Below are 25915 nucleotides of genomic sequence, written 5' to 3'. Positions count from 1 at the left end.
CAAATGAATTTGTTACTTCCGAATCTCAGAATGCGGGAGCATTAAGCACAATACACGATGGACGTAGTTCAGCCCTCAAAGAGCAGAAAACATGCATTCCAAAAACACAAGTTGCTCTGAAGCAGGCCAGTGAGCGGAGAGAATCCCATTTAGTGTGTCAAAACAAGCAACAACACATGACTCGCACTCATCTGCAGCCAGATACCCAATGTGTTGGCCAACCTCAACAGTGTCAGACTCCCCAGCACCCTGCTGTACAAGCCTCACTACAAGTTCCCCATATGTCGAGTGCAACGTGTGTGTTACGAAGCCCACAAGAAGCTGCACAGCAGAACTTACAACTGGCCCCACATCAGCACACTGGCCAGAAACTATTCCAGTCCACAAATCATTCAAGTGTGCAGAGTGAATCCCAGAAACCAACCCAGTCAAGTGTAAAGCATGCATCTCTTTCTCCTCAGTTGACCAACCATATCGTCCAACATTCTGTTGAAAATAATGCAACACAGCGAACATTACAACCCACTGTTCAGAATATGACAAATCATTGTGTTCAACAAAGTGGACATTTGTCTCTTCAAACATTGCAGAATTCCAGTGTGAAGTCCCTCCCATCTTCTTCACAACCTAGTATACCAAGTTTGAGTGTGACTACACAGCAAGGTATTAGACAAACAGTGCAAACTGTGTCTCAGCCACAGGTAACTAGATCATCCACTTTGACAGAACCACAAAATGTGGCTGTAAGTCAAGAGAAAAATAATGAGGATACGTCACTTAAAACACAACAACAACTGAATGGGCTGAATAACATGCTGTCAACATGCCAAAACAATGGGCAGCATACAGCAAAAGTTTCTCAGGTTTCTAAAACACAGTGGGGAGCCCAGAGTCCACAGAAACAAAATGGGCAGCCTGTTCCACAGATTTCACAGCATTCAGGTGAAAAGACGGTCTCGCAAATTCCAAATCAACACAGCGGGAAGAGTGTGATCCAAATTTCAGGTCTGTGTAATCAGCAGCGTACCACGTCACAATCAGTACAAGAAATTTGTGAATCAAATTTGTCAAAGTTTCAGCAGCAGCAGAAACAACAGGTTATATCACGTGTGGTTCCTACAGGGGAGGTAACAAATAGAAGACAAACAGAAAGCTCTCTGCAAAGACCAAGTGAATCAATTGTGCCAAGAAACCCATTGATATTTCCAAAAACTGCGCAGAGCTTAAACACGGAAAGTGCACCTCCTAAGTCACAGATCCCTATTGTTTCAGAACTTGGATTAAAACAACAACAGCAGCAGCAGCAGCAGCAACAGAAGCATTATACGCCAAGCAGTAATTCACAAGAGCCCCAGCAGCTTACACCACTTACAGAGTCTGGTTCTGTTTCTCATCAAGCAATCTCAAGAACACAAGCACAGGGTCCTAAAAACCACTTGCAGCAACCTGAAGAAAGAACACAGCTGTCCCTCAGTGATGGAGACTTTCTACAGAATATGTCCCAGCCACTACAGCATTTGAAAAATAAACAAAGTGAAAAAACTGAATTGAAAGTGCAGCCAGTGATTCCAGTGCAGAAGTCAGAGTCATCTAACAAAGAAGGAAGTCTTCACCACTCTAACCAGCAGTTGTCTTCTTCTGTTCCTGTCTCACAGGTGGTTTCTGAACGACCCAATTCTTTGACCACGAATAACCAGCTCATACCAACGAATGTGTCTCAACAGTCAGTTGTATCTCTTTTCCCAGGAAATCTCTTTGTAATGCTCCAACAGCAGCAGGTTTGTATCTGTACATCTGTGACAGTATTAGTGTATGCTTGTTAGTCAACTCATAATTTCTCAGCCCTTTTACGCTCATCTAATAATTAATATTTTCTTTGTTACTAACCCACAGTCCAACAGTGTTTTGAATATCTCTCATATGTTAGTTTCATGTTCCAAATATCACATTCATAGTAAAAAATTTTTGTTACACAGTTTTTATGTAAGTGATAAGTTACTTTTATTCCAGAAGTCAGTGTTTTATAGTGTGGTGTCGGTGAGAGACATGTATAAGTGTCATTCAAACACGTTTTTGTTATGTGGCAAATTTCAATTTTTTAAAAATATATTATAATTGGAAAAATAAAAATAAAATCTACTCACCAAGTGGTGACAGGAGAAAACGCCTATGAAAGTTAAGGAAATGTCCAAGCTTTTGGAGGTAATGGCTCCTCCTTGCAAAAGAGATGAAGGAGAGGGAAGAGAGATGAAAGAGATGAAGGGAAAGGACTGGGAAGCCACGCCTCCAAAAGCTTGCACATTTCTGCTGTGTTGGCAGAAGAGCCAACACCATGTTGCTAGAGGAGGCCGAAATGCACGCGTTTAATTACACGCAGACTGGCGTGAGGAATTGCTCTTGACGGTACATGCTTCACATAATAAATATCAATTGAATACGGCGCCTTGCTAGGTCGTAGCAAATGACGTAGCTGAAAGCTATGCTAACTATCGTCTCGGCAAATGAGAGCGTATTTGTCAGTGTAGCATCGCTAGCAAAGTCGGCTGTACAACTGGGGCGAGTGCTAGGAAGTCTCTCTAGACCTGCCGTGTGGTGGCACTCGGTCTGCAATCACTGACAGTGGCGACACGCGGGTCCGACGTATACTAACGGACCGCGGCCGATTTAAAGGCTACCACCTAGCAAGTGTGGTGTCTGGCGGTGACACCACAATTTCTGTAACTTTTGTAGTCACCATTAGGCAAGTAGACTTTTTATCCATCCAATTACATTATATGAGACACCTTATTTTCCATGATAAACTATCTGAAGGGTGTCCAATTATGAAAGCAGCTTAAATCAGTGCTACAACTTCCAGGATGAATTTTTACTCTGCAGTGGAGTGTGAATTATTTGCAACTTTTGGGTGATTAAAGTATTTGCCAGACAAGGACTTGGACCTAGAATATTGCCTTTCATGGGCAGAGGGCTGTACTGAATGACCTACCTAGGCACCACCCAAGAGCTGCCCTCATAGCCTTCCTTGTGCCAATGCCATTCTCCTTTTCTCTAAACTTCACATAAGTTTGCCGTTTATACCTTGTAGAGTTTGGTGGGAACAAGAGTCAGCTGTTTGAATGTCCAGACTTAGTCTCTCTCCCTCCCTCCCTCCTGCCCCCCCCCCTCCCCCCTGCCCCAAGCCCCACTTTGCTGGAACACACTCTTTGTTGCTTGTGCTCCATCTCTAATATCCACAGTTTCAACGATGTTTGACTCATATTGTTCATGATTTCTCTTACAATTTTGCATTATAATAATAAGCTTACTTAAACTATCATCCAGTTAGTTGTTTAATTTACATAGTTTTTACACAAAACTATGCATAATTTTCATTCATATTGCTAATTTTTATTACTTTTGCTCAAATTTACTTCACACACTATAAGCCAGAACATAGTGTAGGAGAGAACTGAAAACAGAATCTTGTTCGTCATAAGGTTTCACTTGGTGTAACTACTCCTGTTGGAATTAATCTTACAAAATGTTTATTATCCTTTTTTTTTGCCATTTTTTGATGATTTAGGTTTTCCTGTTGTGATGAGAAGTGTTGTGACGAGCACATTTAGGAAGTTGTATATACCTCTTAGATCATGCCAAATGATGAGCACCTCATGGAGCTAAGATTATGGTGGAGATCTGGTTTGATTAGCATATTGTTATTGAGCTACTAAAAGTCACTATTATTAGTCTTTATAAATATAAGCTTTGGGCATGCTTCCCTTCCCATTTCATTTGGGAATAACGGAGTGGAGAAATCTGTGCTGCACTGTCTTGCCGAAGTCAGCATTTTTCCCCAGGGAAAGCTTATATAGTTTGTGTTGTGCACAATGTAAGTAAAGCGGAATACAAGCCCCTGCGTGCAAAAGGGTACAAACTCTACTCAGTCAGAACCAATACCTGAACTTGTACCCGGTACTGATGTTCCAGATTACTTTTTTGTATGAAGATGATGATATAAAACAATTCTATGCCAGCCACATCATCGTGGAAAGACAGCTAGGGGCAGATAATTAATCGTCAGCTCATTGGCAGGTTTGACTACTGCGTTGTCTCTTGAATTGATAGGCAAATACATAACAGAACCCATACTGGTGAAGAAGTGTGAGACTAAACATCTATTGCAGTCGGCTGTGGATATTGGATGAGAAGACAGTGTTCTTTGAAGTGACAGTTTAATTTTTAGGCTAGACAAATGAATAATCAGCCAGAAGCTGCCACTATTCTTTGTGGTAGTGAATTCATTGTTGTTTGGCAGCCCATGCAAAATTGTTGTACACAAGAAGAAGAAGAAGAAGAAAACATCCAACCAATAAGGATTCAACACATGTCAGATTCAGCAGGATTACATTTTCAGGCCACATTACTTAAGTCAATTGATAAATGAGTGGCTCGGTGCCAGAGGTGCATAACATACATTTATGTAGTTTTGAGGTATATTGAATTAAAATTCATATCAGTATAGAAAATAATTAATGAACGCAGAAGTCACATATTTATTGCAACAGAAAGGGCACATTCCACGTAATTTCACATCTCAAAATAAAAAATTTGCGTTTCAGTTTATTATAAAAAAATGATAGTCAACTCTGGTGCTGAAAAATGACAGACTGAAAATAAAACTTTTGTTTCTTATGCACTTGATAGACAAGTACAGCACAAGGTAAAATGGTAGTTTTGTAAAAATACAAATTTAATATATTTATAAGATCACAGATACTTATTTAAGAACAAGTAATTCTTAGAAACCCCATTAACACATTAATCCCATTCATGTCACTGAGTCTTCATCTCTCTTACATTGTCCTCTTGTGTCACTGTATCTTCATCATGCCTGCTTTGTTCCACGTGACACATCTTCATCTCTCTTGCCTTGTCCCAGTCACATCACTGTATCTTGAAGAGACATGTAAAATTCATATTGTTGTGGTGGCACAAATTTCAAAAGACTTTGCAAAGCTTTGATTTTTTTCCTTTGATACTTTTCTGACCTTAGGATATAATAGTTGTATACTTTCTGGGAATTCACGGGCTAGGACGTCCTCGACTCAGCTTCTTGGCAGTGTCAAGTGCATTGAAACGAACACCTTTGAAGCAGTTGTATGTATAGAATATCATTTTAGGATGTTCTTTGGGAATAGTTTGCCTTTGTACTCTCAACCATTCGACTTTTGTCACTTTCCATATTTGTTTTCCCGTTGGTACATTTTTCTTCCAAGGATTTTGAACTGAAATATAAATCTTTAGTCTTCTATGAACCACAAATTTTGGTTGCTTCTGCTTTGCATTTTCAATCACCATAGACCAGTCATTTGGTTGAAAAATATAAGGATGATATTTCTTTTCCTTTTCAATAATGCCAAAATATTTATCACACATAGAAAAACTGTGGTCAGGAAGAAGAAAACTTTTGTTGTAGCTGTTGAATTTCAGTTTTCTGTAAAATATAGCTTAACATCAATGCCATTTTAATGTTTCCGTTTTGGCCACCGCAGCTGTCACTGTTAGAGTATTACTTCTTTTGTTGTTAGTGGGAGATGATTTCTAATATGGTATAAAAGGCAATTTCTTGTGACCCACGGGGAGCAGTATGTTCACCCCAGATGTACATATGACCATTGTTACTAACACTGGAGATCCATACCTGATCCTTGTAGTAAGCTTCACTCATTGTTAATACTGGTGTGGTCAGTGTTCTCTGTAGATCAGAAACAAGAACTTGTTTTGTACCATTAGACTCAGCTGCTTCACTTACGTACGTCTTCTTCATCTCTTCCAAAGCTCTGCTTTCCTTAAATGAATTTCATGCTGCACAACCAGTTCATTTTTTTCAGGGCTTTTTGATATGCCTGTCATCTTTGCTTGAAGTTCATCAAAGGTCTGGCAGGTGTCCTTTTTTTGGTCATTTAAAATGCAGGTTGAATCTTGTTTTGAAAATATGATACTGTGGAACTGCCCTGTGACTTTCAGATTGCACTCTTCCTTGTAGAACTTAAAACATTATAGCCATATTGAGATCTGGTGATAAATATTTGCGTGAGCTATCTCTGCAACAATAATGGCCCTTGTGTGTGGGAAACTTTTCAATAAACTTATAAACCCACTCCTCATATGTAGATTTGGTTTTCTTAAGCGGCACATGTATGCCTGTTTTGTCACCCTCTGCTGTTCTCTATATACCTTCTTCCTCTTAAGTGCATTAGTTATATTACCATCGCACTGGTAGCATTCCCTGAATGATGGAAGAATGTTTTCAATACTATCTTTTCTTCATAATTTTCATCTTGAAGCTGGTACATGCTTGTCTTACTGCATCAAGAAACATCATTTTTATTGTATCTGCACTTAACATAGTGTACTTCAACTTGTCAACTTATAAATGCATTTTTAGAGCCCAAGTCATGTTGTAACAACTGTCAAAAATTTGCTGTCTCCTTTGCATAGAAATCATAGTATGACACTACAATTGGCAACCACAAGGATCCAAAAAACACTGTTTCTTATGCACTTTTTACCAGATACTGATATGTATTCTTCACTATGATTTGCTTGTACTTTCTAATAAACTTTTTGTGAGTTTCAAGTTTTCTTAATCTTTTCCTTCTCCTCATTGGAGTGATGATCTCAAGGTTATGTTGCTCATGTTCTTGATCTGTAAAAAATTTGGAACCGTACTTGTCTAGCCAGCAAATTATTTGAACTCATGGCTGTGGAAATGGGATAAGTATGTTAATTTACCTATGGTTAAATAACTGCTGTTGTTATTGACAATAGTATCCATTAGTAATTCAAAACCAATTATTATAAAATTACAATGAACATTATATGTTATTCAAATGTGCTCATGTTTAAAAAAATCTATGTAGTGCCTGACATGGCTAACCCACTAGAATTTTCAAAGCTATTTTCTAAAATATCAAGTTTATCACATAACATGATAATTACATACATAGTTTTATATTTACCTGAAGATTCAATATCATTAGAATTCGGATCGTAATTGATGTTGATTATGCACATATGGCACAGTCATAAACAGCCATCTAGTAGTTGCCAAAAATGATGCCAGGTATAAGCACCATTCAAACTATGAAAAAGTTGTAGGCAAGCTTGGTACGCATTAAGGCAATTGTTTCGAGTCCAGTATATCACAAAGCAGCAATTTTTAAGAGTCGTTGGTTAGGCAACTATGGCACTGAGGCACTCAAATGTGAGCAAGGTGGGCATGAGAACTCCACTCCATAAACAAATCATCGTCTCTCACCCATAGCTGCTAGGGTAGGTGAGGAGAGACACAGTCATCCATGAGCAAGACAGCAGATGTTGACTGAACAACAAACATCAGCCAGCTGTAACGAGTAGACAGCTCATGGGCACCCAATAATCTGGATGATGATAGTGAGGTCATGGCAGTTAAGGTGTCGTCATTGTCAAACCTCAATGAACAATAGAATAGAATAGAATAGAATATTTTTATTAGCCTTTCAGTATTTTTCATACAATTGGCTTCGTCAAAGTTTACAGAGGGTTTTAGTTTCAGTACGATATTCAAATAGTTACAGAAAGGGGAGAAAAGGAACTATAGACCTTTTCTTCAGCATTATGTAAAACAATGTTTTATACAGTAATTAAATACACACATAAGAAAAGAATCACAGTAAATAACTAGTTTATATAATATCAAAACATTTTCTTCATAACTTAGGTAAAACAGTTGTATAGAATTCTTTGTTTTTTAGCCAGGTTTGCAATGTATTCTTATATTTATTTAGTGGTACTGTACGAGCTGAGCATGGTAACTTGTTGAAAAATTTTATGCTTAAGTACTTATAGTTATTATGGACTACAGCAAGTCTTGTGGAAGGCAAGTCCAGCAGGTGACTGTTTCTTGTATTGTGTGCATGCACATCACATCTCATGTTCAGTTGTTTCAGAGATGACCCTGAGGCTTTCTTCTTTCTTGTTGAAGCTCTTAGCATGTTTTTGCTTTCATACAGCTCCTCTGAACAAGCAGGTGTTGAAGCTCTCATTTGCTTTAGAGAAGAACTATCATACATGCTTATTCAGAGAAGCTGTAGAAATGATAAAAATGAAAAAAAAAAAAGGTTGTGTAAATTGAAGGTGGATACCGCTAGTATTTGGCATATATTAGACAGTTATATATGTACATGCTTGGCACTGTCATTACGCCAAGAGATTTAAAATAATTTCTGCAGGACTCTCTGGGTGCTAACCCCTCCATGCACCTGATTGCTTTCTTCTGCCATCTGAAAATACATTCAGCCCCTGGGGAGTTACCCCAAAGCAATATTCCATATTGCAGTTGGGAATGAAAAAAAGCATAGTATGAGTGGAGTAGCAATTGCTTGCTCACACTGTTTCTTAATTTATACAATAAGAAAAGCACTCGTGCTAGTTTACTACATAGATAATTGGTGTGTCCTTCCCGTGAGAGCTTTTGGTCTATGATTAGCCCAAGTAGTTTCACTGTTTTGTTTTCATTTTTAGTTACTTTGAGATTAAATATTATTTCTTCTGTTTTTGTTTGATTTATGCACAGCTGGTTAGCCTGACACCAGTAATTAGCCATTTGCATCATTTCTCTATTTTTGTCCAGTACACTCTGTAAGTTCTCTCCTGTACTTATTAATATTGAAAATGCTTGTTGAGGAGTTGGTAAGTGTGTGATGTGTTCCAAAATATGACAATGCAAGCCTTTATTACCAGGATATTAAAAAATTTTCTGTGGCTGGAAGACAAATGTCAGAGCTGTCCTCTAAAACATCCTCCTATAAAATTCCCAATTGGGTGGTATTATTAGTAGTCCATTTATGTGAGAAAATAGTGTAACAACAGTAAAAAGCTTATCCCAATGGCTCAATGTGGATAGTGTAGTTTAAGAAGCACACTCTTAATCTGATGGAATGGGGGCGGGTCGTCCACTCCCAACTGTTGTGGTGTCCATTCCCAACTAGTGTTGGGTACATGAGAGACTGAATATATCTGTTCATTTCTGTGTTGAAAAAGGGCACTGTAGAGGCAACTACAATAAAAATGGCAAAACTCATTTCATAACTACCGACTCAGCAATCAAAGTCCTCCTTTCAGGCTGTATCATGAAACTATATAAAGAACTGGTTTTCCATTGAGTAATACAGACTTGTACAACTGTCCACTCACAATGTGGAAAGTAAAATTAGTCTCTCTCAGTACTTCCTCTGAGCCCAATAAGACTTACCAAATTATGCTTCAGTATTTTAGCTTGCAATTAAAAGAAAAAAATTGATTCCTTCAACAGAATTTAAATGGAGGCCCACAACTCTTGACTTGTGGAGGGAGGCAATTTCAATACTCATCCTAAATCTAGAAAAGGCTAACTAGCTGCTATCAAAGTGTTGTCTGCATTTGTTTGGAAAACATTGTTGAATGATTAATACTTCATTCTGGTAATATGTAACTTTGTAGAGAATACTATCAGCTCTCTTGATTCTCTTGATACTGGAAAAGGGAAAACCTGTATAATATGAAACAGACAAAAAAATATGCATTAGTTTGTGGGGTTTTACAGTATGCCTTTTCCTTGTAATACCATATAAATATGATTTTCATAAAAGTGTTCAGGCTTTCATTTCCACTTATTGACAAGTAGCCGATTGATGCTTGCTCTCTCTCTCTCTCTCTCTCTCTCTCTCTCTCTCTCTGTGTCTTCTTCTTTTTTTTTTTTTGACAGTAGTTGTTCGGCAGGTGTTTTTTTTTCTCCCCTCTTGCTTTCACCAGCACAAGTGGGTAACGTTATCAAAGATGCATCTCCCATTACTGATTGCACACTGGATTGCTGTGTCCTTGTATTGGTGAAATGTTCGGAAACACTAACAACTGTTTGCTGAAGATCTCAAGATGAGCACCAACAGGCAACACGTCAAAACCATTTTCAGGAGTGTTCTATCAGACTGCTTATTACAAGAGGATGAGGTCACTTCAAAATAAGTTTACAGCATATCATTATCTTTCTCTTGGCCATCAAAAGCATTTTATCCACTGTGAAGGGTCTAGTTTATTTCTCTTTCTTTGTAGATGATTTTGTAATTTTTCTGTTCTTCTCTGAGCCCCAGAACGTACATTGGTCAGCTACGTTTAACTATTAAGGGATATAGAACAGTAGAAGTAAATTTTTAGCACACAGAGTTGCATATATTTTAATCTTCAGGTTTATCTTTTTAACTTAGTTGACCTCCACATGGTGGGAATCATTTTAAATTTTAAAAGATTGGTTGCTGGGTTTACTTTATGATTACTTGGCTACCAGATTTCTGAGATTTAGTTGCCTGAAAGTATCTTGGAAGTGCTTTGGCAAACAGGATGAGAGGTATGTACTGTTGTTGTTTGTATGACTGGATTAAACTGATGACTTCTGTTTGTCTATCCAGCCTGATACACATTCCATGAAATGTGGCAAGAAGGCCACCATCCTCAAAAGGTCTCATCTCTTCATGTTAGGCATGCTCCAAGTTTTTCGCCAGTGCAATCATTGAATAATCAAGTTACCAGTCTGCAATTTGATCAACTGTTCAAAAACTGGCAACCAAACAGAAACGTTTGAGAGTCAAGTTCAAGAATGTCTTGGACTTTACGACTTTACGAACTTTGAGAGTGCATCCGGAATATTATTAACTCTTGTATTGATATTTCAGCGGACAACCTTTCACCTGTTCTCAAGGCGAGTCACTTGCAAGATTTCTAAAGCACTTTACACTTTGGAGGAAACACCCATGCATCAAAGATAACATTATTGGTAACAAGAATGTCAGTCATAGATTAAACTTTATGCCTCTAAGTGCAGAGTCATCATATTACAAAGTACATATTACAAAGTATTTGGTTGATTATTATGGATGGCTTATGTTGGAAAGCCATGCAGTGAAATCCTAAAACAATACAAAATTGTTAAGACTTCCATGACCACTTGTTGACAATCTGCCTGTTGGCTTCTGTCTCAAGTCCTTCAGCTGACGTTTGTTTCATGATTTTGCTGATGTTTTGCCAGCATGAGTGGTTGGCATTGTCAAATCTTCACCCTCTGGTGTTGATAGTGGACTGGAGTCGAGCTCATGGCCTCAGATTATATGTACCTGGCGCGGCAACATCTGAGGGCTTTTCTGTAGGCATTTCTGCTGCGGTTCTCACCTTGCTACTTACAATGGTTATTTGCTGCAGTGTAGGAATGCAAGATCCATTGACCCTGAGGCTTTCTTCTTTCTTGTTGAAGCTATTGGCATGTTTTTGCTTTCATATAGCTCCTCTGAACAAGCAGGTGTTGCAGCTCTCCTTTGCTCTAGAGAAGAACTATCACACATGCTTATTCAGAGAATTGCTTTCATATAGCTCCTCTGAACAAGCAGGTGTTGCAGCTCTCCTTTGCTCTAGAGAAGAACTATCACACATGCTTATTCAGAGAAGCTGTAGAAATGATAACAATGAAAAAAGGTTGTGTAAATTGAAGGTGGATACCGCTAGTATTTGTTCTTTTGGACAGACACCACTCATTCATGAAAACAGTTTGTAAATCTATTTTAAATTACATTTTAGGTGAATAATGTAAAATGTATCCTGCAAATATTGCAGAAATGGAAAGTGCTGTTGATGTGCGATTTTTACAGAATTGATTGGTAGTCAGGGGCTCATATTTTTAGCCAATAAACAGATTGTGCAAACATACACTATTTTAAATGGAACAATGCCTATTGACATTTACAGACTAAAGGTAGGGTAAATTAGAATGCCCGTGGTATTTGTTGCTACTGCAAGTCGTTTAAAAGATATCGTATTTTGAAAAGTTCCCACACCGACACTTGTGCAATACCTGTGGTAGCAAACACTAAAGAACAACATAAGTTGCATAGACTAGTGGATTCTGACCAGTAATGAGACAGTTGACCGTCGCACATCACAGGTTACGTTCAAAATGACCATTGGCAATGGCAATACACACTTCCATAGTGGTATGGAATGGCTGTTGCATATGTGCTGGCATTTTAGCAGAGATGTCTGAACAGGCTCTAGTAATAACATCATTGCATATTATCAGGTGTAGTTGATATGTTCTTGTAGACAGCGTCTTTCAGCTTTTCCCACAGAAAAAATTGTACAGGCGTCATATACAATGATTTGGAAACAATTTGTGAAAATGTGCTGTAGTGCTTCGTGCGTTTTGGGCTGGACAGCCATTGTCTTGGTACCACAGGTTCCTCCTATTCTGCAGAGGAGCATCTTCTAGCATCTGTGGAAGATGGTCTGTTAGGAGGCTGTGATACTTGTGCACTTTCAGTGTTCTATCTACAAAACATGGGCTTATGAGATGATAGTTCACTATCCCACACCACATGTTTACACTACAGGGTTACCGACGTTTCCCTGACAAAGCCAAAGGGTCTATCAACAGACCCATAATGCATGTTTTGGTGGTTTAGCTGGCCACGATTGGTAAATGTGGCATCATCGCTAAACAAGATAAGTGATACATCTGGAGTATCCTTTCTTAATGCCTATGTACAGAAGTGAACATGGTTCTCATAATTGTTTCCCTGCTGCTCTTGATAGAGAGAAGTGTGATGGGGATGGAACCTATGTCGATGGAGAATGCATAAGACACTTTCCTGACTCATGTCAGTTCCTCATGTAATTGCGCGGGAGCTGATATACGGATCAGCTGCAACAGCAGTAAGAACATTAATTTCTCCCACATGCGTCATCACTTGTTTCCTTCTCTTGCATTGTCTGGGTGTTACACTTTCCACTTTTATGTAACTGGCCGAAGAGGTTGATAAATAACTGCTGAGATGTTTGACATCTATTGGGATATCTTGCCCCATACACTGTGCTAGAACAAACTGCATTCATCCTACTCTCTCGATACGCCATGAGCACGTCAGCTTTTTCTACGTCGGTGAATCCTATCATCCACTCACAACCTCCAGCTTAGACTGCCACACACTAAGTGACTAACAAGTTGCACTGTACTCAGTGAACACTCTCTCTCTCTCTCTCTCTCTCTCTCTCTCTCTCTCTCTCTCTAAGCAGACGTAACAACATTCTACTTAGTAGCAACTATGCAGGTTGAATGGCACAAACTACAGTATCTCGTAAACAACTTCCACTAGAATGCTGCAACTGATATTCTAATTTACTTTTAGTTTGTTAATGTGAGTAGGCATTGTTCCATTTAAAAAAGTGTATGTTCACAAAAAATACACTTTCTAAGAATTATTACAATCTGTTTACTGTCTAACAATACAAGCGTCTCACTACCAACCCATTTTGTGAAAACCACACATCAGTAGCACTTTCCATTTCCATTAGATGATTTACCTTGTATACCGATGGGGCCAAGGAGATGGATGCCCTTGACTGTTTTGTTATTATTAATAGAAGGGGATTTGAAGGTCTATATTTCCAAAATTTGTACAATACATGACAAGGAACTCAATCCAAAAAGTACTTTGTGTCTACCAGTTCACACATGAAATGAAATCAGTATATGGAGTGAACATATCCTCAGAATTAAAAGTCAGGTGAGGTATGTGTCTTTCTGTTAGGGGCAATGATTTTGGGATGCAGCAGCCAGTATTGCCTATCGGGATAGCACCATCCTCCCGGGTTTCCTTATGAGAAGAAAGTTTGTGGCACTTGGAAGAAGAGAAATTGGAAATGTTGGGCAAGACACTGCACTCAATAAACCATTAGATTGTGATGGATATCCTCACGAGCAAAAAACTGAAGTGATGTTGACTACACACAAAACAGATCTTAGCCTCATGGCTCACAGATAAATCCATAGATAAGGGGACCTATCTATGTGTGGTTTCTGAAATTTGTATATTTGTGCTAGCCCATAGAGTTTCAATGGTCCTGCCACCAATTTTCTCTGAGGGCAGGACAAACATTGTGGTAGCTTTGTATTGGTTAGGGTATTTTCCCTAATTTAATGAGAGTCTCGAGGAAATGTTATTGTTTCAAAGACTTGATTAGTGTACGCACACATGCACGTGTGCGCGCGCTTGCACACACGCTCACACACACACACACACACACACACACACACACACACACACACACACACACACAAAAGCTTATATTACACTGAGGATTTAGATAGTAATTTCTTCTAAATTTATTAAATCTGTAGAAGTGTTATTGAATTTAAACACATACTATGTTGCAGGTGCAAGACTGAAACATGATTTGCAAGTGATAATTTGTGTTTCCAGTAAAGTTTTAATTGTGCTACTTTTTTTTCTTAAACAACTCCATTCCTTTATGATTGACACACAGCCATCTGAATGATCTGTTTACCTTGCAGGTGACAATGCTGCTGGGGTTTGTTTGTCATATTTTGTCACGGTTTTTACCTATAGTGGTTCAGCAACAGTGCCAGAAAGAATCTACTCAGGCAGAAGTTGGTTCTTCGACAATGAATACTGATGTAAGTACAAAAATAGAATCTTAGTTTCTTTTGAAATGCACTCTCTAACTCATTAATCACACATTAACTTAGATCCTGCAAAATTTAACACTGTGAAATTAAAGGAATCTCCAAAGTATCTCGGAATTGTTTTGCAGTCACCCACTGCCTGTGCAGCTACATTCTTGCACTTTCCTTACATTCCAGTGGTTTTTGGAGTAGAACAGTAAGAAATGTGTGAAATATGTAGCAATAATTGCACCTGTAGAATTTCAGGATTATGTAAAAATCCTAGGAATTTTGCTTTCAGAAAATGTTTTAGATCTCTGTCACCAGGCTTTCAATGAATTGGAGAAGCTGTGATGTAACTGAAAAATATAACACGGAAACAACCAATATAGGTTTCGGAAATGGATCTTATGCCATGAATGGTGGAAGAGGGGCAAGGGGGAAGGTTCGTTAAATCATATAGGAGAAACTCATGTAGTGGATAAGCAAACAGTCTGGAAGTTACATCAAATTAGAAACATTCCCCAAGGAGGTTGAATTTATATTTATGGTAGGGAATGTCAAAACTTTTATCTTCTGCATGGATTTTTAGGTAATTTACGTTGGTAATGAAGTGCCAGTTTTTTTGCAGTTGAGAGAAATCATTGCCGGATTCTGATATAGTAATATTGATTTTTATTGTCACATGTTAGTTTCGAATATCTTGTCTGTTGTGCAATCAGATATTCATAAACAGGATTAAAAAATGTGGCAGGCTCTACCACCGAAAGAAGGCATTGCAATTACTCTTCAATTTTTGCAAATAGTGTTTATTACTTTTATTACAGGTATAATGCATTTATGTTTAGGCTAACATAAAAAAAATCAACTAAAATGTAAAGTCATCTACACTGCAATGCTACTTTTCCTTCTGCTGAAACGAAGTATTCTGTAAATTAATTTCACACTTCTTCGGCTGTGGTGGTGAATTACATTTTTAGTGATTCCAGTGGTACATTTGATTAGCTTGTCTCTCATTGTGCCATTCTTCTTTTCAACACTGACATTTTTGTAATGGTTTTGAACAGTAAGAAATTTTTAAAAGTCTGAGAAAAACTTCTAGCAACTGGGAAAGTTTGGCAAGTAATTGCAACAAGATGCAAGAAACTGTTGTCACTAACTTGTAGAAGCTACTTCTGTGAGTTGATAAAACTTGTAGAATTCGACTTGATGGGGGTGTTTCCACAGCTAATAACTTGTAAAAGTAGCTTCTGCTAGTGGCTTTTGGTAGTTAACTTGTTTACAATCTTTGTTGAAGAATATGAACAATTACTGTCTCATGTTGGCATCCAAAATTCTGCATGGGTGCCTGGGGGGGAGGGGGGGGGGGGAAACCACACACACACACACACACACACACACACACACACACATTATTTAAGGTTGTAAACCAATCCAGCTACTTCGGCATGGTACTAGGTAACAGCCTATGATCACAAGTCATTGCACACAAACCTTTAGCAGTTACAGGATTTGAGTTGCTATACTTAATGTTAACAAATCATACCTTTGTCAGGTTTAAGCCTACAGGAGATTGGACAAACGGCACGCTGACTTTTTTTTTTTTGCTCGTGAAATTGAGAACACATTCCTCATGTAGTCGTTATGTGAGAAATGCTGGATATGAACTTGTTTGATGCAAGCTTGCTGGATTCCAAGGTTAATATGTAGTTTAATAGATGGATGCCAGTACTGGAAGATACTAAAGGACAGCCTACCAATACATCTCTCATATTCTGCAGTCCTCATTCTCTCAGGATTTTGGTGGATTTGAAATGGGGAGATGTCTGGTGTTAATGTCAGTCATGTTACAGTGCATGACATGTCCCGTCATGAAAAATCTTTGTCAGATGAAGGTAAGCATTGATCCTGGGACTTAGAAGTGATGGCGATCAGAGATCAACACAGAGGTCACATTCACTGAAATATACTGTCGTTTTGGAAGAATTCAACGATGTTTTCTAGAAAAAATATGAATTGGGAGTAGTGTCACTTTAAAAAACAAAAAAGGTCTTTTATATGTATAATAGCAGTGCCAGAAAGAGGTTTTGATTCATTACAAAGAAAATTCACTAATAGTCACCAATTTCACGAAATGTTTCCTCTCAATATAACACAGCATTTGAGAATAATAAAAATCTCAGTGGTCATTTTTTTATACATACAAACTATATTTTCTTTCTCATCATACAATACAGAATGGAAGCACTGGAGTAGCTAGCTAAGTGGAGAATAATCTTTTATGGTTCATCACATGTGCACAATTCCCTATTGCATAGTGACATTTTGACACAAGATGGAGTCTTCTGCCTGAAATTTTTCTTCAGTGTGTTTCTGTAAGCAGTAGTGGCACATCACACTTCAGCTTCTTAAATCATCTTTTAATGAGTGGAATAAAGGCTTATTTTTTCTGGTTTTGAATCAGTCAGTTGGCAAACCATGAATGTCATCACATCTTACAGATTCACATGCTGCTTATTTCTTCTTTATACTACGCTGTGGGGAACTCTATGAGATTTAGTGGCAGATGTCCCATCCCAGCAGCACTTCTGTGTAAGTATACCTTTATGGGTGAATTTTTACTTGTTATGGAGATGACAATGAAGACATGTTTATGTACAGGGATAATCAAAAGCTTTCTGTTCGAAGGTCATACAATCCAGAATACGTATGCTAATCTGGTAAAATCACCATGAACATCGAGGCAATCATCCCATCAATGCACCAGGTTGAAGATACCTTCGTGGTAAAACACCTTGTCCTGCTGCATGAAAAAGTCTGTAACTGTGTGCTGTGCTTCCTCGTTCGACAGGAATCGTTGACCCTTCACCTCCTTTTTTAAGGGACTGAAGGCATGATAATTCCATGGGAAGAGATCAGAACTACAGGCAGGGTAGTCTAGTGTCTTCCATTTGGGTTGGCACAATTTCTGCATTGCGACTTTTACGATATGGGGAAGTGTATTGTCATGAAGCAACAGAACCTGTTGTCAGCATTCCACAATAGTGGTTTCAAAAGACCTGCTACCCCATACACACACTTTGTTCTCTGATGGATACCTCTATTGTCATTATTCTTTAGCAGTTGAGAAAAGAATAGCAGTGTGCTCATCTTGTTTGGATGCATTTCTTAATAACATTGCCATAGTTCTTGCTCCTGCATTTACTGCACACATGTTGGAAATACATGAACCCCACACAGATCCCTTGCCTACATGTCAGTTATTATACACCCACATTGGGGTTGCACTGCGTTGCCTATATGCTGCAGCAACTCTCTCAAATGGAAACTTTTTGATTGCTCCTTATATTATCGCCTGACAGGCTTGTTTGTTGCAGCAGCCAAAATTACTGATAGCTAACTGGGGCTTGGATCCTGAAAATTGGAAGGGCATGTGGAGAACAGGCCTCCAGGAGTAGACAACATTCCATTAGAACTACTGATAGCCTTGGGAGAGCCAACCATGACAAAACTCTACCATCTGGTGAGCAAGGTGAATGAGACAGGCGAAATACCCTCAGATTTCAAGAAGAATATAATAATTCCAATCCCAAAGAAAGTAGGTGTCGACAGGTGTGAAAATTACCAAACCATCAGTTTAATTAGTCACGGCTGCAAAATACTGACATGGATTCTGTACAGTCGAATGGAAAAACTGATAGAAGCCGACCTTGGGGAAGATCAGTTCGGATTCCGTAGAAATGTTGGAACACGTGGGGCAATACTTACCCTGCGCCTTATCTTAGGTGACAGATTAAGGAAAGGCAAACCTACTTTTCTAGCAAGGTGACAAGGGTCAAGAACAGGGAGCGAAAGGCTATTTACAATTTGTACAGAAACCGGTTATAAGAGCCGAGGGTCATGAAAGGGAAGCAGTAATTGGGAAGGGAGTGATACAGGGTTGTAGCCTATCCCCGTTGTCATTCAATCTGTATATTGAGCAAGCAGTAAAGGAAACAAAAGAAAAATTTGTAGTAGGAATTAAAATCCATGGTGAAGTAGGAATTAACTTCCATGGAGAAGAAATAAAAACTTTGAGGTTTGCCAACGACATTGTAATTCTGTCAGAGATGGCAAAGGACCTGGAAGAGCAGTTGAATGGAATGGACAGTGTTCTGAAAGGAGGGTATAAGATGAACATCAACAGAAGCAAAACGAGGATAATGGAATGTAGTCGAATTAAGTCAGGTGATGCTGAGGGAATTAGATTAGGGAATGAGACACTTAAAGTAGTAAAGGAGTTTTGCTATTTGGGGAGCAAAATAACTGATGATGGTCGAAGTAGATAGGATATAAAACGTAGACTGGCAATGGGAAGGAAAGCGTTTCTGAAGAAGAGAAATTGTTAACATTGATTGTAGATTTAAGTGTCAGGAAGTATTTTCTGAAAGTATTTGTATGGAGTGTAGCCATGTATGTAAGTGAAACATGGTCGATAAATAGTTTAGACAAGAAGAGAATTCAAGCTTTCAAAATGTGATGCTACAGAAGAATGCTGAAGATTAGATGGGTAGATCAAGTAACTAATGAGGAAGTACTGAATAGAATTGGGTAGAAGAGGAATTTGTGGCACAACTTGACTATAAGAAGAGATCGGTTGGTAGGACATGTTCTGAGGCATCAAGGGATCACCAATCTAGTATTGCAGAGAAGCGTGGAGGGTAAAAATTGTAGAGGGAGACCAAGGGATGAATACACTAAGCAGATTCAGAAGGATACAGGTTGCAGTAGTTACTCAGAGATGAAGAAGCTTACACAGCATAGAGTAGCATTGAGAGCTGTATCAAACCAGTCTCTGGACTGAAAACGATGTTATCAACAACATGGAGAACAGAAAGACAATCAGTCAAATGATGTGCTGTAGTCTTGGGTATTGATTAGGATGTGAAATAAGATTCATTGGACTTTGATCACAGTCTCATCACTGAGCAAGCTGCTAGATAGGTGTGCCACAGAATATGTTTTACTGCGTAAGATAGCAATACTCTATGATTTTTTATAGAATCTTTTTTTCATTGGTATTTATCACAAGAAAGATTCTCTTTCTGAACATGTGGTGTGGCAGCATCCATTGGGATGAAATTCTGCCTTCAGACTTAAGAATTCAGATGGAAATTTTGTACTTAGAGATGAGTAGAATTTTGAGAATTTTAAATAAACACCATATGATTGAATTTCAATATTATTTTATTAAGTATCTAACTTACTATAATAAGACCTACAATTTATATGATGTCTTAAGAATTTACCTCGGACATAGTAATATAACAGTAAACGTAATCAGAGACCTTGTTAGTCCCAATGGTACTTCTTAACAATTATTGAATGATTGAGTAATTGTAATAATTATACCACATTGTACTAATGGTAATACAATTTGTCAGGTATAAACAAGACACTGAAATACCATGTTTTATTGAGTATAGGATGCTACGGACTGTAAGAAACACTTGAATTTCTAAGCAATTTTTTTTTAAAAAAATAACATATTTACCATTTTTATTATTAGATGAGAAAGCCAGACTAAAATATTCTTAGTTTATAAATAAAAATTTCTTGTTTTATAAAACTAAACTGACATTTAAAATCCCTGAAAATCATCATCTGAACTTTCCTCCTTCTTCTTCCTCTTCCTTTTTGTCATCAATGTTGTCCTCTTTTTACATAAGCTGGTCCTCACTGCCATTGAGAGCATTTCTTGTGCCGCAGTTCTTGAAAGATTTAATAATACTTTTTTCTCTCACTCTAGACTACAACTGTTTTATCCGCTGACACACTTGTTTAGTTGTAGTTCGTGTTAAAGCTCCCTTTGGCGTGAATTCATGTTGGTTTCATTCGTCATCCATTTGTTCCATTCCTCGTTCATATTCACTTTAAATGGTTTATTTATCAAGATATCAAGAGGTTGTTGTTGTGAAGTAAGTCATCCTGGAATAACAGCAAGCTCTGGACTTCCTTGTCTCGATTTCTCTTTCACAGAATTTTTCAAATGGGCTCTAAACTGATATAGCACAAGACAGGAACCCATATTCAGCAAAGCACTTTTAATTCTCTCACACACTTTGTTAATCCGTAATTTCATACCAGCCCCACCCATCCAACCCTTGTCATGTATGTGAACAATACCCAGCAGTATTTCAGAAGGCTTTGGCACTGTTTTGTGCTTGAAAATGATCCTTGGATTAAGTTTAATACTGTAAGCACAACATGAAAGGATGACAGTGTAGTGCATTTTTTCTTGTCCTCTTGTTTTTATAGTTACAGTTTCAGCATCTTTCATGGCAACAGTTCTGTTACTTGACGCAGTCACATGTCAGAGGAGATTTGTCCATGGTTGCTATTTTACTTAGTTTCACACTGGTTTTCTTTCGATGTTGAATAATAAAGCAATGAAAAGATAACATTTTCTCTTCACACTCTTGGGGCATTTTCTGAGATATTTTGGTTTTGGTTCATGTGCAAATTTCATGATGCTTTATAAACCTGTAACACTAACCAACTCCACTCTTAAAGTCTGTTAATTTCCACTATAGCACTAGCTTGCAAGTGTGCATTCAAATCTTTTTGTATTAATTCCAGTGCCATTTTGACAGTGTCCTTGAATCCATTTCAGTATATCATCTTCTAATTTTGGCCATTTTGCATTCAGTCCTGTATTTATATGTTTGGCGAGTCTTTCTTGTTTTTTTACAGTTCTGTTTATCACTCACCAATCACGGATAGTTTTATCTGTTGGTGGAGGGCTGAAATGCCACTCAGCTGCTCTGTAGCCTGCATTATGAGTACCTTTTACTTACTTCCCTTACAAAACTAGGTACTAACAAAACTATTGTCCTGTTACTAATAACACAAATCACTTTCAGTTGAAGTTCACTGGCACCGTAGACTGCAATGATGCATCATAGGCTAGTCAGTGTTCTGGGTTTGTGATGGCGGGACAGAAGGGAGACAATGTTTGCCAGCTTGTGAAACCCCGTAACTCATGTTTGTCGCATTGGTGCACTGCTGCTGCCAGTTGAATCCAATGCTGCCAGACACAAATAGGCTACCCATGGTATGGAATATATGGCTGTTTTCAAGACTGGTGGGAATTTTAAATCAAACACTCGACATTTTTATATTAATTTTGAGTATAAGATGAACGTGAATGGCTCTGAGCACTATGGGACTTAACAGATGAACATGAATTTTAGAGGCAATTTTTTAAAGAAAAAAGTGCATCTTATAGTCCGTAAAATATGGTACACAAAGAAAGACATTTTTTTAAAAATTTTCCTTAATCTGAAATTAGTTCTTGTAAGTAGTTCCTTCATAAGTAATGGCAACCTTTTTTCCCAGGATATGTTTTAACTCTAAATAAATTTGCAGATTTTCCAGTTGTTGTAAATGTGTGACTTCTGAAAATGTGCCTTGGTATGTTGGCTTATTGAAGATTTGTAGTGATTAACATAAATATGTACACATAGCATTGCTTGCTCTTCTTGCAAAGCCAGTGAATACAGCCTCCCTGTGGTTTAAGTAATTACATATGTCTACTTTTTTTCAGTTTGCCTGACATTGTTCTTATTGTTTGATGGTGTTCTTCACCTAAACTTTGCCATTATTATAGACATTTTTTTCGCTTTGAGTGGTAAGAGTATTGGATGCATCTGCTTTACACGAAGCTGTAAGATTTTAATCACTGCAACACCAAATGTCCACCGAGAGAGGTGGCGCAGTGGCTATCACACTGGACTTGCATTCGGGAGGACGACGGTTCAATCCCACTTCTGGCCATCTTGATTTAGGTTTTCCGTGATTTCCCTAAATCACTCCTGGCAAATGCCGGGATGGTTCCTTTGAAAGGGCACGGCTGATTTCATTCCCCGTCCTTCCCTAATCCGATGACCTCGCTGTCTGGTCTCCTTCCCCAAAAACAACCCAACCAACCAACCAAATGTCTTCTAGAGATATCAGCCAAATGAACTGGCCATAACATTGCTCTCATCAACCATCTTACTCGGCTGACATGCTGAGAATATGTCACTGTATTTTGCTGGGAAAGCCAACATTCACAAGCTCCTGTAACTCTCACCTTCAGTCCTTGTCTGTATGCTTTTTGGCTATAACACTGGTTTGCCATTTCAAATATCAATATGCGTATATACACTCATGCTCATAAATTAAGGATAATTGCAGAAGGTGGTGCCACACAACGTGGTACTGGTACTAATAGCATAGGCACATAGGGAACACGCACGACACAGATCTGTAAGTCCACGGTATTGGTGCTAAGTTGAGAAAACCGTCCCGAAACACATGTGCTACAAAACGCCACTGTTTCCTATGCATGCACCCCGCTATCAATACAGGATATGATCACCATGCACACGTACACAGGCTGCACAAAGGGTTGGCATACTCTGAATCAGGTGGTCAAGCAGCTGCTGTGGTATAGCATCCCATTCTTGCACCAGTGCCTGTCGGAGCTCCTGAAGTGTCCTAGGGGTTTGAAGATGTGCAGCGATACGTCGACCGAGAGCATCCCAGACGTGCTCGATGGGGTTTAGGTCTGGAGAACAGGCAGGCCACTCCATTCACCCGATATCATCTGTTTCAAAGTGCTCCTCCACAATGGCAGCGCAATGGGGCCATGCGTTATCATCCATCAGGAGGAAGGTGGGACCCACTTCACCCCTGAAAAGGCAGACATACTGGTGCAAAATGACATCCCAGTACACTTGACCTGTTACAGTTCCTCTGTCAAAGGCACACAGGGGTGTACGTGCACCAATCATAATACCACCCCACATCATCAAACCACGACCTCCATACAGGTCCCTTTCAAGGACATTAGGGGTTGGTATCTGGTTCCTGGTTCACGATAGATGAAAACCCGGCGAGAATCACTGACAGACTATACTTGGACTCGTCTGTGAACGTAGCCTGGGACCACTGTTCCAATGAGCATGTACTGTGTTCTTGACACCAGGCTTTATGGGCTCTTCTGTGACCAGGGGTCAGTGGAATGCACCTTGCAGTGCACCTTGCAGGTCTCTGGGTGGGTAAACCGTGTCTGTTCAGTCGTCTGTAGACTGTGTGTCTGGAGACAACTGTTCCAGTGGCTGCGGTAAGATCCCGAGCGAGGCTACCTGCAGTACTCCATGGCTGTCTGCGGGCACTAATGGTGAGATATCAGTCTTCTTGTGGTGTTGTACGCTGTGGACGTTCCGTACTGTAGCGCCTGGACACGTCCTGTCTGCTGGAATCATTGCCATAACCTCGAGATCACACTTTGTGGCACACGGAGGGCCTGTGCTACGACCTGCTGTTTGACCAGCCTCCAGTCGCCCTAGTATTCTACACCTCATAAAGTCATCAATATGTGTTCTTTGAGCCATTTTCAACACACAGTCACCATTAGCATGTCTAAAAACATCTGCAGACTTACTCGCTGCACCGTAGTTTGACATGCACCAAAACACCTTTGCGTATGTGGACGGCTGCCAGCGCCACCGTGCGACGACCGCAGGTCAAATGCACCACATGGTCATACCCCGAGGTGATTTAAACACACAAACTGCATCAGCATTATCCTTAATTTGTGAGCATGAGTGTAGTATGCAAGGTGACACTCTTAAATTTGAGTTTTTCCTCCATTTCCACATTTACCATTTAATACATGGTAAAAATTGCTTGATGAAACAAGAAAATGCAAAAATGAATTGGACAAAAGGGGCAGAAAGAAATAGGAAATGAAATAATTTCAGGAAATTTTTGTGAAAATTGTGTGCCTCGAACTCCTACAGATAGGTGGATGACACCTTTGTTCTGTAACCACATGGCAAAGAAGCCCTTGACGAATTTTTTGGTCACAGTCATCCAAGAGAAAGTGAAATTCACCATGTAGATGAAAAAAATCAGCTGTCTACCATCCAAACATTTGGGTGGGGGGGGGACCAGCAAATTATTTCACTATATAGGAAACCGACAGGACTTCACAGGGCTATGGTTAAATGACCAGAAAAGCCTCTCTACAGAACTGAAACACATGAGGGATGTCTTCCAGAGGAGCGGCTGCAGTGACACACAAATTAAGAGGGCAATATGCAGCTCCAAAATAACACGGGAAGAGGGGAAATGACTGGCATTATGTGGGACCACCTACAGCAAAGATTGCAAGGTACCGTCAGAAATACGATGTTAAAACAATCTTTCAACCACTACAGAAGAATAGAGACTTACTTGGCTCAGCCAAGGATCCCGTGGGATTGCACACACACTTAGCGTGTGTGTGAGTGTGGGCTGCAGTACATTGGGCAGAAACAACACTGTGTTCAGCAGCATTGCTTGGTGCAGAAAGACAAATCAATGATTGTTGCGTACATCGTTAAAGAAGCCATGTGTTCAATTTTGAACAGAATAGATTGCCATGCAGGACAAGTGGATTTTGAGAAAGCATAATAAATGAAATCATGAAAATTAGAACCAATGATAACCTCATAAATACATATGGTGACCACCAAGTAAATTCTTCTTGAGACCTGTTACTGGAAACAAGGCACCGTGAGCTAATTCGAATGGCATGTTGTTGTTGTGGTCTTCAGTCCTGAGGCTGGTTTGATGCAGCTCTCCGTGCTACTCTATCCTGTGCAAGCTTCTTCATCTCCCAGTCTACTGCAACCTACATCCTTCAGAATCTGTTTAGTATATTCATCTCTTGCTCTCCCTCTACGATTTTTACCCTCCACACTGCCCTCCTATACTAAATTGGTCATCCCTTGATGCCTCAGAACATGACCTAGCAACCGATCCCTTCTTCTAGTCAAGTTGTGCCACAAACTTCTCTTCTCCCCAATCCTGTTCAATACCTCCTCATTAGTTCTACCACCGAGCGAGGTGGCACAGTGGTTAGCATTCGGGAGGACGACGGTTCAATCCCGTCTCCAGCCATCCTGATTTAGGTTTTCCGTGATTTCCCTAAATCGTTTCAGGCAAATGCCGGGATGGTTCCTTTGAAAGGGCACGGCCGATTTCCTTCCCAATCCTTCCCTAAAACCGAGCTTGCGCTCCGTCTCTAATGACCTCGTTGTCGATGGGACGTTAAACACTAACCACAACCAACAACAACCATTAGTTCTACCCATCTAATCTTCAGCATTCTTCTGTAGCACCACATTTCAAAAGCTTCTATTCTCTTCTTGTCCAAACTATTTATTGTCCATGTTTCGCTTTCATACATGGCTACACTCCATACAAATATTTTCAGAAACGACTTCCTGACACTTAAATCTATACTTGATGTTGGCGAATCTCAAAGTTTTTATTTCTTCTCCATGGATCTTAATACCTACTCCGAATTTTTCTTTTTTTTTCCTTTACTGCTTGCTCAAT

At 39.2% G+C, this 25915-nt stretch overlaps 1 protein-coding gene across 1 annotated transcript in view; it reads left to right on the top strand.

Moving 5' to 3' along the window:
• The first annotated feature begins 272 nt into the window (after nucleotides 1–272).
• The window catches only part of LOC126203627 (histone-lysine N-methyltransferase eggless-like), a 199353-nt gene continuing 173710 nt past the window's right edge, over nucleotides 273–25915 (top strand). Inside the window, exons 1-2 of the mRNA XM_049938000.1 lie at nucleotides 273–1778; nucleotides 14393–14515. Coding sequence (XP_049793957.1) covers nucleotides 282–1778; nucleotides 14393–14515 — 1620 coding nt within the window. The 5' untranslated portion in view covers nucleotides 273–281. The remainder of the gene's footprint in view (nucleotides 1779–14392; nucleotides 14516–25915) is intronic.

Source organism: Schistocerca nitens, chromosome 9 (assembly GCF_023898315.1).
Source record: "Schistocerca nitens isolate TAMUIC-IGC-003100 chromosome 9, iqSchNite1.1, whole genome shotgun sequence".
NCBI lineage: Eukaryota > Metazoa > Arthropoda > Insecta > Orthoptera > Acrididae > Schistocerca > Schistocerca nitens.
This window is presented reverse-complemented; position numbering and strand designations above follow the sequence as displayed.